The sequence below is a fragment of the Galleria mellonella genome, unplaced genomic scaffold (assembly GCF_026898425.1).
Source record: "Galleria mellonella isolate WM207_F2 unplaced genomic scaffold, CSIRO_AGI_GalMel_v1 utg103, whole genome shotgun sequence".
Lineage (NCBI taxonomy): Eukaryota > Metazoa > Arthropoda > Insecta > Lepidoptera > Pyralidae > Galleria > Galleria mellonella.
This window is the reverse complement of record NW_026441966.1, coordinates 3388896-3407789: the sequence shown is the minus strand read 5'-3', so window position 1 is coordinate 3407789 and position 18894 is coordinate 3388896. Positions and strand designations below refer to the sequence as shown.

At 31.4% G+C, this 18894-nt stretch overlaps 1 protein-coding gene across 2 annotated transcripts in view; it reads left to right on the top strand.

Moving 5' to 3' along the window:
• LOC113517439 (CD63 antigen-like) overlaps positions 1–18041 on the top strand; it is a 50884-nt gene extending 32843 nt beyond the window's left edge. Inside the window, exons 2-6 of one of the 2 annotated variants that reach the window (XM_052897917.1) lie at positions 8931–9119; positions 9445–9615; positions 10916–11122; positions 11724–11782; positions 16261–18041. In XM_052897917.1, the coding sequence (XP_052753877.1) occupies positions 8931–9119; positions 9445–9615; positions 10916–11122; positions 11724–11782; positions 16261–16270 (636 nt within the window). In that variant the 3' untranslated portion in view covers positions 16271–18041. Of the gene's footprint in view, positions 1–8930; positions 9120–9444; positions 9616–10915; positions 11123–11723; positions 11820–16260 lie in introns of both variants that reach the window. The other variant, XM_052893885.1, reaches the window with a different exon arrangement.
• The last annotated feature ends 853 nt before the right edge of the window (positions 18042–18894 follow it).

Genomic DNA, 18894 nt, shown 5'->3' with positions numbered 1-18894 from the left:
ATTCAGAGACACTAAACGGTGTACCCTTAAAGGAGGTTTTCTTATCCCACACAGCATTTTTAAGGGATATTTCAGAGAAACGAAGAAGAACCGGTCGTTCCTTGTCCCTTGAAGGTTGACCAATACGGTGACATGCAAGGAGCTTTTCTGGTACCATACTAGCCAATCCAAGTTTCTCTCTCAAAGTCTGTGAAACAAAGTCTAGAAGATTACTTACATTTTCTGGTACACCGTTCATTAACAAATTCTTTCTACGATGTCTAGTCTCTATAGCATCTATCGACTTAGTAATCATAAAGATCTGCCGACGCATCAACAACAAGATAGACAGAACATCAGATTTGAAGTTCCTGAATTCATCGGCCAAACTTGTTTGTGAACTGCTCGTTTGTGGCGTTGTAGTATTGAGCCTGGCCTCGAACTCGTTCAGCCTTTTCAATAAACTGGCTTCAATGTTGTGTTGAGTCTCCAGCACATCTTCAAGATTTGCCATAGTGTCCAGTTGTGAAATATAGTGTGAATGGCAGGAGTTGCAACAAACTAAAGTATATTAGTGCATTAACTTGCAGATAACACTTGTGCGTATAGAATTACTTTATTGGATGTATTTTAATGAAAAAATATATAACTTTAATAATTTAAATTAATTAATTACACTTTTATAATAAGAGCACAATGTGTACGTGTTTTTCTCCTACCGCCATTATTAAATATTATATATTTAATAATATATTATATATAATATATATTTAATAAATATTATATATTTACCAGACCATAAAGAAATCTATACTAATATTATGATGGGAAAAGATTTGATTTTCTTTTGTATGTTTGTTTGTTTTTAGATAGATTCATTATTTTATATTAGCTTTTATAAGCATACTTTGGGTTACATAGGGATATACATATATCGTAGGGATATATTTTAAATTATATATAGCCTATGCTACTCGCTGATGATATACTTTTCTGTAGAGGTAAGATTTTTTTTTAAATTCGTTAGTTTTTTTTTTTACTTTATCAATTACATACAAAAAATCTAATCTTTGCCCTTTATAATATTACCTCGTTATTCATAAAAATTAAAACGTTCTACAAACCTATTTTAATTATTAGTGTTTTGTCTCTGTCTTTCAAATTGAGAAATTAGTGCAAAAGTAATCGACAAAATACTTCAATAGCTAAAATAGGTTTTTGACGTTTTTATTAATAACTTTTATCAATTAGTTCAGGAATTAATTTAGTATAAGCTCTTTTCCGTGGTTTTGCTCGCGTGCTTCAACATACAAAGTGTTCTATGTGTTAAGTTACGATATAACCTGTCTGTGTATCAAATTTCATTAAAAACATTACAAATTTTCGCGTTTACAATAACAGTATGATTTTATGGCCTTTATTTACCTAATTTTTTTTATTATCTTATTTACTAAGTTCATTACTAAGGTTTAAAGACACGTTTAAACATAATGTTTCCGCAATTAGTGTTGGTATTTTGCTTGTATAATCAAATCTCACATTACATTTGGGTACAGGAAATCTTGTACCTAGCGTATTTTGTTTGAATCATTTCCATCACAAGTGATTGCTGTACTTTTTATCATTTTGTTATTATGCCTATTGCGAGAAGAATAACATTTAAATTTGAGGTCAGTAGAACGTTTTTTTAACCGACTTCGAAAAGGGGAGAACTATTAATAATTATCAATTCGATTCTTATATATTTTTGTGTTGTATTTTTATATATATTTTTTTAACAAAAGTTTCTAGTCCCTTTGGTCATATTTCCTAAGACAAAACTATTATATATACATATACTAGCGATCCGCTCCGGCTTCGTGCGGGTACACATTATCATTAGTATCACATCACATTAGTAACCTCTAAAGTTATCAGTGTTTCTCTACTATATTACGCATGTACTATACGTATAAACCTTCCTCTTGAGTCACTATATCTATTAAAAAAAACTGCATCAAAATCTGTTGCGTAGTTTTAAAGATCTTAGCATACATAGGGACAGACAGACGAGAAGCGAGACCAGAGGGAGACTTTATACAAAAGTCGTTTGCTTGGGTACCTCTGTCCCATTCGTGTTTCAACCGTGAAGCAGTTGTGTTTGCATGATTGTGTTTCGGTTTGAAGGGTGGGATATGGCGCGAATTTACAGGGTACAGATGAAAAACACCTGAGTCCTCAGGAATGGCAACGCATGAGGGGTATCATGGGCGAAACAGTATACTCTGTTATGTCCATGGTACTGCTCATGTCTATAGGCGACGGTTACCACTTTCCATCAGGTGGGCCGTCAGCTTGTTTACCATTCTAAGTTGTATAAAAAAAAGCGACTTTGTTTTATACTATGTAATTAAATAATGAATTACGAAAGAGATTTATCGAGCAAGAATAAATGGAGATGTTAATAGGGGCCACCCTAGACGGACGTATGTTGATCAAATAGGCGACGTGCTGAAGGGCCAAATTAAAAGTACCCGTAACCGGCGAGCGCGTATGAAAAGATTGATGAATGTGGAAGAAGCGAAAGAGGTTTGTTTGAATCGAAGCATTTGGCGTTCCGTTGTTTCTGCCTACCCTAATGGGAGTCAGGCGTGATAGATATGTATGTATGTATGTATGAAATAATGATATTATATATACTTTTAGAGTTAATCTCGCTTTTCTGCAGATGCTTACCTCTTTCATATTTGTTATGTGTTACTAATGTGTACAATTAAATATAAATAAATAAATATATTTGAGTGGTTTCATTTAAAGTTGGAATTTTTTTAATGTTCTTGATGTTTGTAATTAAGTATAACTATTTGTATCGATCGATAATTACTGTTCTTGTTGGTAAACTACAAATTCATCATAATTTCTGGCGTGGCTGATAAAAATAGCCGTGAATACATCATAACAACGCAATTATCTTTCGGCCTGACCTCATCCTGTTATCTTAATTAGGTATTCGATTATTTATACCGGTTTTGTTAGTTTTTCAAAGGCAACGACATTGTATCTTTTTGTCTTAAATAGTATTTTATTTTTATTTAAATGTGAGATTTGACGCCGTAACTGCTGATATTTTTGAAAACGGTTCGGAGCTAATGTCTCAATTGTAATTAATAATGGCCGAAAATTTTTTTTAAAGGTATTAGTTTGTTTCTTTTATTGATTTTTATTCTGTAAATATAACATAAATCCCTTGCGAATAATTACCAATAGCTTTATCTTAATTTGTTATAGCTTAATCTAATACAATGGTAATAATGTTTTCTCCCATGAAAGCTCAGGTTATGGAATGAGCTCCCTGTCGAAGTTTTTCAAAGAGACTACAACATAGAGTTCTTCAAAAGGGGGTAAAGAAGTTTCTTTAGGATCGGCAATGTCGCGCGTTAAACCCCTGGTATTGTAGGCGTTTGTAAACTATGGTAATCGCTTACCATCAAGTGGGCCGTAAGGTTGTTTGTCATCTTAGTCGTATAAGAACATAATACAATAAGTTACATAGACATTCGATAAATGTAGACTCGTTTATCTATGGAGAAAGTGAAAGACAATAAATTAGCACCTACATATACATATATGAAGTTTGAGAAATAAATTAAGGTTTCAGATTACGTCGAACTTTTTGTTTCGATTATTGCATGTATGAGTGCGTAAATGTATTGTTTGTTACATAACGCCAATAAGAAAGCCACTCATACAAAATTTATTTAAGTATTGTATTGAAGTGTTAACAAATCGTTACATAATAAATACGGGTAACAGTAAATGGTTTACATAATATAAGTGGGCCGTGCTTGTGGTTATGAATCTGATCTCAGTCCAGTATTTTTAGCTTTTTAATGTTTTTAATTTTTTGTTTTTTAATGTGGTTTTATTGTAATCTGGAGATTATATTCTGGGATTTTTATTTTGGACTTGTTCTGGATTTAAATATATTGACACATGTATTTATATAAATGTTAATTTTAAATAATTTAATATTAGAATGTTAATCAATGTTAATTATATTAAAATTATAATGTAACGGATATATTATGTTTGATGGATAATACTTATAAACATTTGTATGCTATTAAATTTGGCGAAACATACTGAATATTAAGAAACAAACTGTAACATCATATTATCTATGTTTCTGGTAAATAAATTATTATTATTATTTGCTTGAGTAAATTAAGATTAAGAGAAGCTAATATCGCTATTCGGGGTATGGTTTATTTGTGTATCAAATCTGTTTAAGCGTATTTAAGAAGCAAACATTTAAACAAAATTTTATTCGTGTATCATATGAATATTGATACTGATATTAGCTAACTCTGTTAAACCGAAACATGGCTACCCGTCAAAGGCATGGTCGACACAGAGGCACCTAAGAAGGCGAGTTTTATCTCCTCATGGTCTTATGAAAATAATTATTATGGTAAACATGTAAGAAACTCTATTCTATTCTTGAAGAACGGATGCCTTCTATTTTTTTTTGATACAGTAGGGAATAGGACTGAGATTAGCGAGGCTCGACGGGTTCGCCTGCGCTTTTCAAATGAAAATTATGAATCCCATGAATGAATGTTGGGGAAATGAATCTTAGTTTATAATGTAGGTGAACGAACGCTGCATCTCTTGGTAAATGACTATAAATAAGTTATGACAATAAATCATACATTATATATATATATATATATATATATATATATATATATATATATATATATATATATATATATATATATATATATATATATATATATATATATATATATATATATATCCCATAAGGCGGTTTTACCAGTACTTGTCACGCTTGGCAGGCGGATTGGCAACCGCCGTAAGATGATGTTTTAAGAGGGGTACTGTTGCCCATAATTTAACTTTTAAGTTGCTATAGTCGCTTTTTACAGCATCTACGGGAAAGGAAAGGGTGGTCCATTCTATGCCGGGATCACACGTGTATATATTCATGTTGAGGTTATATGTATATGATAATAAAATTGTCACTGAAATACAAACTTAATGTTAAAATAGTGTTCCATTGGACTATTATGATAGAACTTATGATGAACGAAATGTTAAGCTCCACTTATTGAGCCGATTTTTGTATGAAATTTAACATGAAATAAATTATTGATATATATTAATTATACACAAAATTTTATATATATTATAATACAAATATGTAAAAATATAGTCTATATATTATATACACATCTAACATCTACGTGCTATAAATATAAAGAACTAGTACTTAAAACATTATTTAAAGATAAAAAATTTCTTTGAGATCATTGCCAGCTGGTAGGGTACCTAGAATACTTGCGTGGAAATCCACGCAATATGAAATTGAGTTCGAAAATTTGGAATTTTATTTCATGATAGACCCTCCGGTCAGTAGTTTCAGAGTAACAAACATTCATTTACTCTTTTTTTTTTTCATTTCATTCCATTCATCCTTACGAAACTTTTGCATTTGTAGCTAGCATTTTATATTAAAGAAATAATAATAGGAACAATTAAAATAAATGTGAACGTAAAATGTCGTGGTTGTCTGGTTGTGGTAATGATTGTGATGTAGGTACCATATTTTATCTGTGGCTTTAATTAATAGTAGTATCATAGATAAAAATCTACCAAAAAAGTATGTGAGTACCTAAAATATTTTGATGCGTGTTGACAGTACTTAGACACCATAAAGTGCTTTTCGGGTGGCCCATTGATCCAAATACATGTTTAAACTTCGTGATAGTGTTATCATTCGTCGAGTGAATACAAACATAACGGCTTTTATCACCCTCTTAAAAATTCACTTAGCACTATTTAACACAAGTGCTTCAACAAACAGAAAGAGCAACTTTCTAAAGTAATTGATCTGTTTGTATTCTGAATGTTTACTTATATTTTTATTGGATACTAGCTTTTTTCCCGCTACTTGGTATGCGTAGATTTCAGAAATAGAAAAATAAATGAAATAAATAACTTTTAGATGGTGCATCAAGTTAGAACATATATCAGTTTTTAAGTTAGCCCTTTAGGAATACAAATGTAAAAATCGCATTCAATTTGGTGCAGTACTTTTTACGTGATGCCAGAATAAACATAGAGACGGACAGACAAAACTTCTGAAAAAATCTATTGTCCTTTTTAAGAGTCCTCATATTTATTTTCTTAATATCTCCCATGTACAAACATTGGGACCGATTCTGAGGTGACTTCTGTAAATTTATTTTTTAACCTTAACTATACCTTAATAAATCTGTAGAGAGGTCAATTCTGTACATGAAATATATTTCCAAAATAACTATCAGGGGGTGATTAGTGATCGATACTGATGCCAAAAGTGCAATCAGTAAAATTTTTGTCTGTCTGTCTGTGTATTTGTTATAGAAACAAAAACTACTCGACGGATTTTAACGAAACTTGGTACAAATATTCTTCATACTCCTGGGCAGGTTATAGTATACTTTTCATCACGCTACGATCAATAGGAGCAGAGCAGTTAAGGGAAATGTGTCTGTTACATCAAAACAACTGAACCGCGAGGAAGGACATAGGCTACTTATTTTACGAAAACGACGGAAACTTTTTTTTTATATAACTTAGAATGGCAAACAAGCTGACGATCCACCTGATGGAAAGTGGTAACCGTCGCCTATGGACATGAGCAGTATCATGGACATAACAGAGTATACTGTTGCGCCCATAATACCCCCCATGCGTTGCCATTCCTGAGGACTCAGGTGTTATTACTCTGTACCCAGTAAATTCACGCCATATCCTACCCTTCAAACCGAAACACAGCCATGCAAACACAGCTGCTTCACGGTTGAAATTGTGGTAAAGTAGTGAGTAAAGTTTTACCCATATTCGATAACTATATAACTAATTAAAATTATACCAGTATTTTGAGTCTTTAAATAACTAATTTGTAGGTAGAATTACAATATTATTGAAAAGTCGATTGATTTTCAACTTTAGTGATACACAGGCGCTAAAATACAGACAATGGTGGAATGCATTTCATTCATCATTGTAGAATTCGTTTCGTTCTATCACATATATAATACAAATAGTTACGAGAGCATTGTACTCGTGCTTTAAATATATTGTGTATTGTATTATATAAAGTTGTACACATATTTAAACCATGCCTGTATTTACTGTATTTACCACGTTCTGCAACGATGAACATAAACACATTTGCCAGACCGAGTCTTTGTACGCTTTCGCATTTGTATGATGTATATATTATGGTATATTTGGCTTACACACGATACTATAAATAATATGTGTATATATATATATATATATATATATATATATATATATATATATATATATATATATATATATATATATATATATATATATAATGCATGCACGTTTGTATGTCTCGTAAAAAAGCAATGTGTATGTGTGTGTGTAATTGATTTTATTCTTCAATCTGATTCTGAGATAACACATTATTTAAAAATAGGTAGATAGATAGATAGATCATGGACATAACACATGTTCTAAGTTAGAATATAACCTATCCTTTAAACAAATATTAGCATGTATTTTAACTACACAATCGGGACTTAACGCGATGAAAAAGCCTTTACAGGTATATAGTACCTACATACATGCTTCTTTTTTACTTCTGTCCTGTTATTATTATAATTCATAATTTGATTAATTTAATATAAGCATGTCTCATTGTATTTCACTGTGATGAATTGTGAAGAGAAAATAAATCTTATTATTATTATTGAGTCCTGTCGTGACCACAACGTGATGCAATCCACGTTGAAATGTCGGCATATATATATATATATATATATATATATATATATATATATATATATATATATATATATATATATATATATATATATATATATATATATATATATATATATATATATCCCAAGGGATATATACATTGCATTGACAATTAAAGGCTGATATGATGATATAAGTTTCGAAATATTAGATTTAGGGAAATGGCGTCTCAGAATCGGCCTCATTATACGTAGATTCTTAGTGAAGTCTTTTATTATTCCAGTCGTTACGGAAACTTAGATTGCCAAGAAAACAAATACAAACTAATCGTTGTAAAAGTGAACGCAGTCTTTATTTGTAACATAAATCTTTATTCAACTCACATTACTCTTTATTTGGACTGGATTGCATTTTTTTGTTTTCTATTGACCACATTTATAAAGATACTGAAGACTGACTTTTTTTTTATTGGATGAAAATGGAATGGTAGCCCCGCCTGCGCTAACGGGATACGCTGGCGGAGCACCTGTAAATGGTGATAGATGAGAATGAAAACAGGCCAGTTAAACCATCATGATGAATTCATCTGGAATTAATCATGATAGTTTCCAGGGGGAACCGCGAGGAGGTCGACCTGGTTGGGTATATTGCTAGCAATGGGATTCTCAGTCGCCATTACTAACAATCCCTTTCCCCCCATTGAAGACGGATTTAATGCTGTAATAGTATTCTCGCCTAGTGTACTGAAATTTCTGGTATTTTTTCGATGTTTTTTTATAGACGATAATGGAATGATAACTCAGCCAGAGCTATCGGTAAACACTGGCATTGCATCGATGAATGATGCTAGATGAAGTTGAAGTCAAGTCAGTTGGCTAATCCTGACGAATTCACCAGATCTTAACCACTATGATTTTTAGGGGGATAGTGAAGATTGGTTTGAGTCTTGATAGGCTAATGTTACCAATGAGGGGGAGGGAGGGGGGTTGTTACTAATGGGGTCTTACAGACTCGTGCCCTCCCAGCATATATCTCCTTTAATAGCGCAGGTGGGGTTACCATTCGTTCCATTATCATCCATTAAAAAAAAAACACCGGTATTGTCACGTGTCCGTTGACAACCCTATAGTAACAGATTTTAAATTATTCTTTTTTCTTGTCCACAGTTGCTGGGTCTGGCCATAATCGGCGTGGGCGTAGCATTCCTGCTCAACTGGAGCGCGGTGAAGGATGAGCTCAAGAGCCACCTGACGGTTGCGCCGTGGGTGTTCATTGTTATTGGCGCTGTTATGTTTGTGATTGCCTTCTTCGGATGCTGCGGCGCCATTCGGGAAAGCCACTGCATGGTCGTGACGGTAGGTTATATATTGTTATGTTTTTTTTATCAACTAATTTTTACTCAAAAAAAAAATCAAATTTCACGACGATATCTTGAGCTGGCAAATTAACGAGTTCTTTCATGACTCCAGAAATGTCTGAGCCGCATCTAATATCTTTGGCAGGCTACTACTAAAAATATCAATGATGTTTATAATATTATTTAATAACCTTTTAAAGAATAAAAAAAAATTATAATGTTGTACAATAGAGTATTAAAAATGCAGCGAAATTATTCTTGTAAAGGTTCTTTTCTAGTCTTATTGATATTAATAGTAAACATATATATTTATTTATTCGCAGTATGCCATCTTCCTGTTGGTGATTATCATATTGCAAGTTGTCCTCGCGATTTTACTCTTCACATACGGTAACAACATCAAGGAAGGACTGGTCATCAGCGTGCAGAAGCTCTGGGAGAAACGAAGCATCGACACAGCATCCGACGAGGTCTTCAAGAATCTTCAGGAACAGGTAACAAACACTAACTACTAATGACGGTGTGCCATCGATCACCCATAACTACATTCATAGTCATTTTATAGATCAAATTATTCAATTATCTAAGTTGATCAGGTGATAAGAACAAATATATTAAGATACTAGTTTCTGCCCGCGACTTCGTTCGCGTGAAGGAAATCGAATACCACATTCTAAATCTCGCAATTTTTGTTTTGAACCATGAGCCTAAATCTAAAGTTTCATTTCTAAAGTCACGAAGTTGTATACAATTTTTCAAGCCCCGTTTTATCCCTTTAGGTGTTCACTGCGTTATATAAAGTACCTCTCTGCAAAATTTCAAGATTCTAGATTCAGCGGTTTCAGCTGTCCGTTGATATGGGGTCAGTTTTTTTTTTTATGGGTGAAAATGGTATTGGTAACTCCGCCTGCGCTAACGGGATACGCTGACGGAGCACCAGTGAAGGGTGATAGATGAGAATGAAAACAGGCCAGTTAGCCCATCATGATGAATTCATCAGGAATTAACCATGATAGTTTCCAGGGGGAACCGCGAGGAGGCGACCTGGTTGGGTATATTGCTAGCAATGGGATTCTCAGTCTACATTACTAACAATCCCTTTCCCCCCTGATATGGGGTCAGTTACTCACTCACTCAGCATCCTGTTTTATTTAGACATGAAAATAAGGTTAAAAGAAGGAACCTTATATAAATATATAGATAAGGTTAAAAGGAAAAAAACCCCATAACCAGAAGGGCACACATGAGAATTTGAGTGCTGTTTTAGTATAATTAAGAAAACATAGAACCAACGTATGGATTCATAAATAATATCTAATTTCGCGCGCTGATAGATCGCGTCTTTTTAAGAGATAGGCTTTCCAACCAATTGTCATTCTAGGGAGACCGTGCGTCTCGCTCACCTTCACATGTTTGGTAAAAAGACCTACTAACAAATAGGCGGGCCGTAACTTCGCCTTTGTAGCGACGTCCTCTGTCCTATCCGTATTTCTGCGTGAAACACCTATGATTCGCATGGCTCTGTTTCGATTTGAAGGGTGGGTGATGAAATTGCAGGGTATGGAGACGTAAGATCTTAGTCCTCAGGAATAGCAACGCATGAGGTATTTCATGGGTATCATTTATTTCATGGTGCTGTTCATGTCTATAAATGACGGTTACGACTTTCCATCAAATAGGGCTATTAACTTGTTTGCCATTTTAAGTACAAAAAAACATTAGTGCTGTAAGAAAGTTTATTCTATTTTGTGTCGTATTGAAACATGTTTAACGTTCAGTTTTGTTTGTTTCCAGTTGCAATGCTGCGGTAGCAACGGTAGTGGCGACTACGGCGCTGTCAACTTACCACAATCCTGCTGCAAGAAGGACACACTCGTCAGCAACGCTATTGGATGCACAATCGCCAACGCCAACGGCGGCTGCTCGGCCAAAGTAGCTGATCTGTATGAGAGATGGAACAAGCCCATCGCTGGGTTCGCTATCGGTGTAGCTTGCGTTGAGGTAAGTGTTCTGTTGGTGATTATTACTATTAAAAAAATATGAATGAAAAAAAAAAGATTGAAAGAAAAGAATAGAAAAAGAAAATTTAATGTAATAATTACTGGATTAATTTATGTGTACTTTACTTGGATGGGCCGGAAAGTAATCGAGCTTTGTCAACAAATTAATCAATAAAAAACAAAACTCAACAAAATAATAATGCAGTAATTATTACATTAAAATATAATGGGTACTTACAAAATTTATAAAAATGAAAAAGATATTAATGAAAAGACAAAAAAAAAAAACATTAAACTATTAAAGAAAAATTATTTTAATTAATTTAATGGTTAGAAAATAAAACAGTAAAATAGACAACAAAATAAAAAAAAAATTTTGACTTTGGTCTTTGGATTGCAATAACTGTTTATTGCAATCCAAAGACTACTTAACTTACTGTTTTTTCTTTTTTTTTTTGTAAACAATTAGGGTTTTAAAATGTAAGAATAATATAAAAAAAAAAAGTAACAATATGCTCTCTTATTACCCTGTTTGATTCTCTTATTACCGTTGTGAACATATTATTATTATGTATTATTTTTATGTATTATTTTATTTTCAGGTGGTCGGTGCCCTGTTCGCGCTGTGTCTCGCCAATTCCATAAGAAACATGGACAGAAGGTCACGCTACTAATATTTTGTACATTAAAACTGGTACCTATGAACACAATTTTTTTTTTGGTTCTTCTTACCGACTAATCTACGAGGCTATGTTCCAATGCATGGCTGGTTGTTTCTTTTTTATTTTTTTTTTATTATTGGAATTCCACTTGCTTCTATACAGAATATAATTTGCACCTTTATAAAAAAAAGTAACTGTCTTATTTAATCTATAATTTAAAAAATAAGTATTTTTCAATTTTTTTTTCTTTAGTTTTTTTTTTTTCTAAAGGAGCGGCAATTCCAAGTACAAAAGTAATAAAAAAAATATTATTTTCGTAATAATCGGCAAGTTTTTCTGGGTTGCGCCAAATGTTAGTTGTCTATTCATGTATTGATCAAGTGGAATGTATTCCGACCTACATTGTTATACTTTTAGCTTTCTTTGTAACTAGTTATATTTACACAAGCCCTTGTTTATGTGTGGCAAGCATTCCAAGGGGCATACGGTTAACGCTTCACTGTGTATTTCATAAAGCAAGTAAGCTCCGTTCGTTATGTAGGTATACAATATAAATAATGTTCCCTTTCAGTTTATATTGCATAATGATTTTAAAATTGTTTCGTATGATTTGATTAATAGAGGTATTATGCCTTATTCTACTTAGATGTTTTTTCTTTCTCAGATTAAAAAGTAGCAGTTTTCATAATTTTTTTTTAACATAGTATTTGCACCGTGTTATCGGTTTCTGTAGTCGCAAATAGACGCAAGTATATTAACTTCTTGACGTAACAAAAGTTGTTTGATGAGAGCAAATCCTTTCTCATGCTAAACCATTCCGAAAATGCTACTTTTAGAGCTGTTTTGTCAGTTCCCTTTAGTATTTTAAAGAGTAATTTTATTATAGGTAAGAATTGAGAATTGAAAATTTTCCTGAATAAATTACCTATTGTTCTATCTATTTTTTCTATTGTTTATCAATTTTGGGTATAAAATTTACATCCAAAGTACGATTGTCACATCTATTTAGATTTATATCTCTGACTGGTTTAGATTTAACATCTGTTACTTACCTACTATTTACTACTTTATTTCATTTATATTATATAAATTTAATGATAAACGGAGCTTGTTTGCTAAATGAGTATTAATAATATAAGTAAATATACGCTTAACAATAAATGTCGAAGGTGTGTGCTTTTATTGTAACAAAAAGGGTATATCAGTATTTCCCGCAATTACCCTATCACGCAAATGCATATTGAAAATTCTTTATAGTAATCATGGGCGTACTCAACTTTTATCTCCGAGTTGAGGGGGAGGGGGGAGTCAGATTTGCAGCTCTTGCTTACTGCGCGGTACTTTTTTCAAAACTTATAATATTGTAAGGCATGCAATTTGGGCAAAAAGGGGAGGGATAGCTGCCTTCCCTTGCCCCCCTCCCTTGGGTACGTCCATGATAGTAATATAATGGCTTATTGCATGTATACTGAAATTAGGTCTAAGAAGCAGAATTGTTACGTGGTTACGACCCTTATTCAGGGCGTATCTATACAGCTAATTTTTATAGCCCCTTTTTTTTATAACTCTATAAAATGTAAATAATTTATAAAGATGACTACACATTGCGCAAATAGTTGTGCAAAATACTGACTCCAATATTCCTAGTAATTTTTGTTTCTGCCAAGATAACAGATTAGAGAAAATACGAAAAACACTCTCGGAAAATTCACAGTATGAGCTCATTTAATTTTGAAAGGGAGTTGCGGTGTTACAATTCTTAGCTTGGAAGCCCTTTAAATGTCTTATATTTAATAAATATTAATAAATTAAATTAAATTTGCTTTCAGAAGATTAGTTGTATAAGATCTATTCGCCTGAAATTCACAGATTCTTTACGACTGATCCTTGTTGGGAATTTAATGCTTCACTAACAACTTGTGCGAAATTAACAAAGTGATCTGTCATACAAAGTGGTAGTTTGATAGTGTTGCCATCTAATTTGTAAAAACTATTAATTATTGATGTGTTTTGTCTCTTTTTTTTATATATATATTAAGAAGTTGCCTTAAAAAGAGAAAACACTTCAATAGCTGAAACACATTTTGTATTTTTTATTTTTATAAAGAACGGGTTAGTTTTTACGAGTGATTTTGCAAAAGGATTTGATAACGTTAACGATACTTGAGAATTGTTGATTCATATTTTTGTATTCAGAAGTTTCTGTCCAAATTAAGAATTTAATAATTAATTCAAATGGCAATAATTGTCAATAGATATGGTAAATAATTTAAAATTAGAACAAAATAACAAAATGTTCTACATTGCCACAATTTTATATAAATTATATATTATACAATAAATACGCCTTAATAAACGAAATAGATGTGTGTTCTGCGTGTTAGTTGTAATAATAAATCGGTGTAATAACATTTTAATATATTATAGAATCTCTAAGAGCGACATAATTACGTATACCTATTTATATATTAATAGTTGTGGCTTATTTATGTCGCGTGATGTAGATCTTAATTGTAATGCCGAGTTATCTGCATATTATAATGTTTAGGTCTATGAAATATTGAATTTAAACATCGAATACCATCACAGAATCTCGTGCTTAATGCACCATAATAGTCACGACTATTTTTCAAAATATATTTTATATACCAATCTCTTTTTGCTATTGTGATAAATATGTAACTTGTGAGTATAATTTGGTAGAATATATAAGTCTATTTATTGATCTGATTATATTTTATAAATGTTTTATATAGAACTATACTCGTGTAATATTGACATCCACATAAAAATAAAGTATTTTGTGCTAAAATGATTGCTTTTTGCACAACGTGTGATTAATTTGTGAACTCTGATTTTGTGAAGTAATTAATGTTGGAAATAATTTAATATTTTCGTGTGCCAAATAAACAACTACGCTCATTAAAGTACAAGGCACTATATGTCGATGATTTATAAACCTCAGTTAATTTGTATCCAATAAATATGTGTATAAAAATGTTGTTTTCTTCACTCTACACATTCACCCCGTTAGCATTTTATTCGCCCAGGCGTTGTAACTTTTTAAACATTTTAGTTTTTTGTTTACTCTATAAATGGATACAATGAGTGAAATGTAAATAATGCACTAGTAAATAATGAAATAGATATAGTAAAGAATAATTGCACTAACATTAAAACTGCACTTCTCACGAACTATGCATGGCATGAATGTTGACTTGTAAAAAAAAACTGTAGTACTAATAACTAACATAATTTACCCTATTATTGGGTAACTTTTATAAAATACTTAAAAAAAGGGTTTCTAAAATCCTTTGTACATTTTTTTCTGACTGTTACTAATTATTTTTGCAATAGACAAGGATTACACCCATGTGATCCCATATTAATTTTATCACTACGGTATTTTTTTTTATATTGATACTTTTAAGGATATGTTACTATCAGGTACAAATTATGTGCACATAATCCTCAAAACTGCGGAACTAATACGTGTACCCAGATATTCTGTGCTAATATTAATAGTAAAAACTACACCATAGACAAAAGAAAATAAGTACGAAGTACTAATCATTGCCTTAGTTAATTATGTTTTTGTTAATGAAGCAAGTAAGTATTTTTTTATTCAATAGGTATTGAATTATACTTATTATTTACAGTTCTATCAAACTAGTTGAGTTTCGAAGATAACCTACCGCCTACGGTTGAAATAACTAGTCAATCCATAATACACCAAAACGAATTTGGCGCTAAAATCTAATGACCGATAGAGTTGTCTATGATTGTTGTTGAAAATTCTTTAAATTAAAAATATATATAATAATATGTTTATTAATGATATAAGTAGGTTTTACTTATTCGTACTCAAGATATAATGAAAGAATAAGTCTTCGTTTGAAAACAATATAACCTACTTATTTTAAGGAGCAACCATATCGATTAATACATGAGATCAAGTCTGTTTGATTTGAGTAAGTTATATTACGTCTATGGTTTCATGAAACTAATTAAAATTTTATCGCACATAAAGAAACTCCGTGGTATAACATTAGAGTTCCTAGTAAAAGTATTATTTTTTATTTGTATATTTATAATTAATAGGTGCGTATTTAAATTTTTTTTTAATAAGTTATATTAACTTATAGTAAAAGTACTTCATTTATGAGTATAAAATTTCAGTTATTCAGTAAGTAATCACTATTTAGTTCCAAAATATTTTTTTTGTTTAATTAATCATTATAATTATTTCATTTAACCTCATTATTTTTGTAAAGTTACTGAAGTTTACAAGTACTTAACTGTTAATTGATGCATGTCAATTGTAAATAATAATTTTATGGGTTTATTTGTTTTGTGACTTTTTATTTTTATTTTGGCTGTGATTATTTTTATATGGTACCAGTATAGGGATTGTATTTTTGTATTATAAATAAACGTAAATATAGCATAATATTGATTTAATAATTACTATTTTCAGGTACGCCTAAATTGACGCCTATACGACCAACACTCGAATGAACTAAGTTTACAAACGAAGATATCTATTTACGTACAATATTTTCTTATAGCCTGTCAAGTAACGAGATAACAGAAATTTCATTTCTGTGCCGACCCCACCTTTTGAAATTAAGTTTTAATAAAAACTAATATGATTTAAAAATAGAATTCAAAAGTTATGTTTACAAAAATTTAAAATTAGAATATGATAGAAATGTAAGTAAAAATTTTCTAAATTTAAATTTTTGCTATGTTCGTAAAAAAAATATGTTCATTGATGAAATTAAACTAGTTATTCACTATGGAATATTGTACATTCACGAAAATGTTTGTGAATCCGTTATACCGTAAAGTGCCAATACAAGAAAGTGTACATCTAAAAATAATAAAAATAAAATGATTGTAGCTTTTTATTAATAATGTTTCGTACCATTTAATATGCCGGAAATTCAATTTTAAATTCTATTATTCTTGTACATTATTAATTTGGAAACGTATTTTTCATGTATACTTTACATGTAAGTATAGTTAAGATTTTAGTGTATAATATTAATTATACTTATACTGTATATTAAAAATGTATAACATGCGCACATGAGCGTAGCCAGTATAAGGTGTGATTTATAGCCATCCACAATCCCATACATTACACCACGACTGAATGTACCTAAGTAGGTTTATTTTGCGTTTTGTTTAAATAGATAGGTACCTAAATAGATTAACGTCTATTTAGTAATTGACCATACAGAAATTCTTCCTTTATAACTATGTTTTTCTAAAGTTCGATTATTTGTTTTGAGACAAATCCTGGCTATTCTCATAAAAGCGTGCTAATACTCGCGTGAGGGTGGCGCCCTCTGGTGTTTAGAGTATTTAGGTCGCCTTGGTACGCGTGCTATGGTACACAAATAAATGTGCGATTTTTCATAACGATTGCTGTTTTTGTGAACGCAATGTATGTTTTTATTCTTCATATTTTTATTATTCTATAGGCGTCGACGTACTGTTTGGACTTATTGTTTTCCATTAATTTACATAATCTGTCCAAATGTTTTTAATATTTAGAATTATACGTAAAGATTTATTGTGTCAACAAAAAATTGTTGTACATAGTATGTAATTAAGTTTCATATTCCCTTATCATCACAAACGAGATCCAATAACGAAAATTGACGATTCGATTAAACGCAAATTAAACGTGCCTTTTTAGTGGTCACAATTGATGATCGATATTTCCCATCATATTTATCCACTCGTATCAATTCAACGGTGATACGATCTTTGGATGGCAAAAGACCATAATTTTTATGTAATTAATTATTTAATAAACTATTAGCGTTATTATAATTTTCAAATCAATCTAGATAGGTAGTACCCAATTCACACCTTTGTTACAATTTATTAATAAAAAAAAAAGTTTAATTTTTTTTTTCTAAATAATGTTAAGTTAGTTAAGGAATGTTTATACTTAATGTTACAAAACAGAAGTCTAAAGTATTTTCATAAATCGAATGTTGTATGACTATTATACGTCCATTTTACAAATTATATTGAACTATTAATATTGTAGTGCATTTCTATATGTGATTTATTAAGTGTTTCTCATATATTATGTAAATAGTAATCAGTAAACGATTTAGCATATATTTATGGGGAACAAATGTCTATCTCATGATTTTGAATCTCTGCATTTTCAACTGAATTGCTTCATATGTGAATGGTTTATTATATTATATCGAATAAAACATTTTCTATATATAATTGTTTTATTTTAGTGTATATAAGTTGTTATTTTTATGTTCATGTTAGGTCGCTGCAGGTTGGACAGGGAAAATTGAGAAGCAACGATTTTCATTTTTGCATCATATCGCCAGCCATTTAGACAAGTGGTAAAGAATTTATTGATAGATAGGTAGATAGATTTATTGATAGACGTCGCTGCCTTGTATATGAAATAGGATACCACAGTTTTTTGTAATGGATGAAAATGGTAACCCCGCTTACGCTATCGTTATACGCTGGCAGAGCACCAGTGTGAGATGATCAGTGAGGAAGAAGCAGGTCAGTCGGCCCATTGTAATGAACTCGTCAAAAATTAACAACGATAGTTTCTAAGGAAAACCGCGTGGAGGTCGACCTGTTAGGGTATATTGCTAGTAATGGGCCTGTTAGATCTCATTACTAACAATCCTTTTCTCCCGGATGACACAGTAACGTCTGGCGTCTTGTTATCAAATCTGTGCGTGATAACGCAAACGTATCTATCGATACATTTGCCATCTTTCCAGGAGGGTTAAACTCATAATAAGTTACAAAGTGGCTAACTACCAAACTAGAATATATAAATAATTCTAAAATCCCTTATAAAAACCATGCATTTCATTGGAACACAGTAGGTACAATGTGGAACAGGCACATTTTGTGTCAGAATACAAGCAATTACATATACTCAAGATACAATGTAGTCTCTTATGTCCATGCTACTATTTATGTTTAAAGGCGACCGTTACCACTTTCCATCAGCGAGCCTACTCTTAAATTTAATATACATATCAGACAATTTTTTAGAGTTCTGATCAGTTTGTATTGATAAGTTACGTCAGTTTGTTTACTA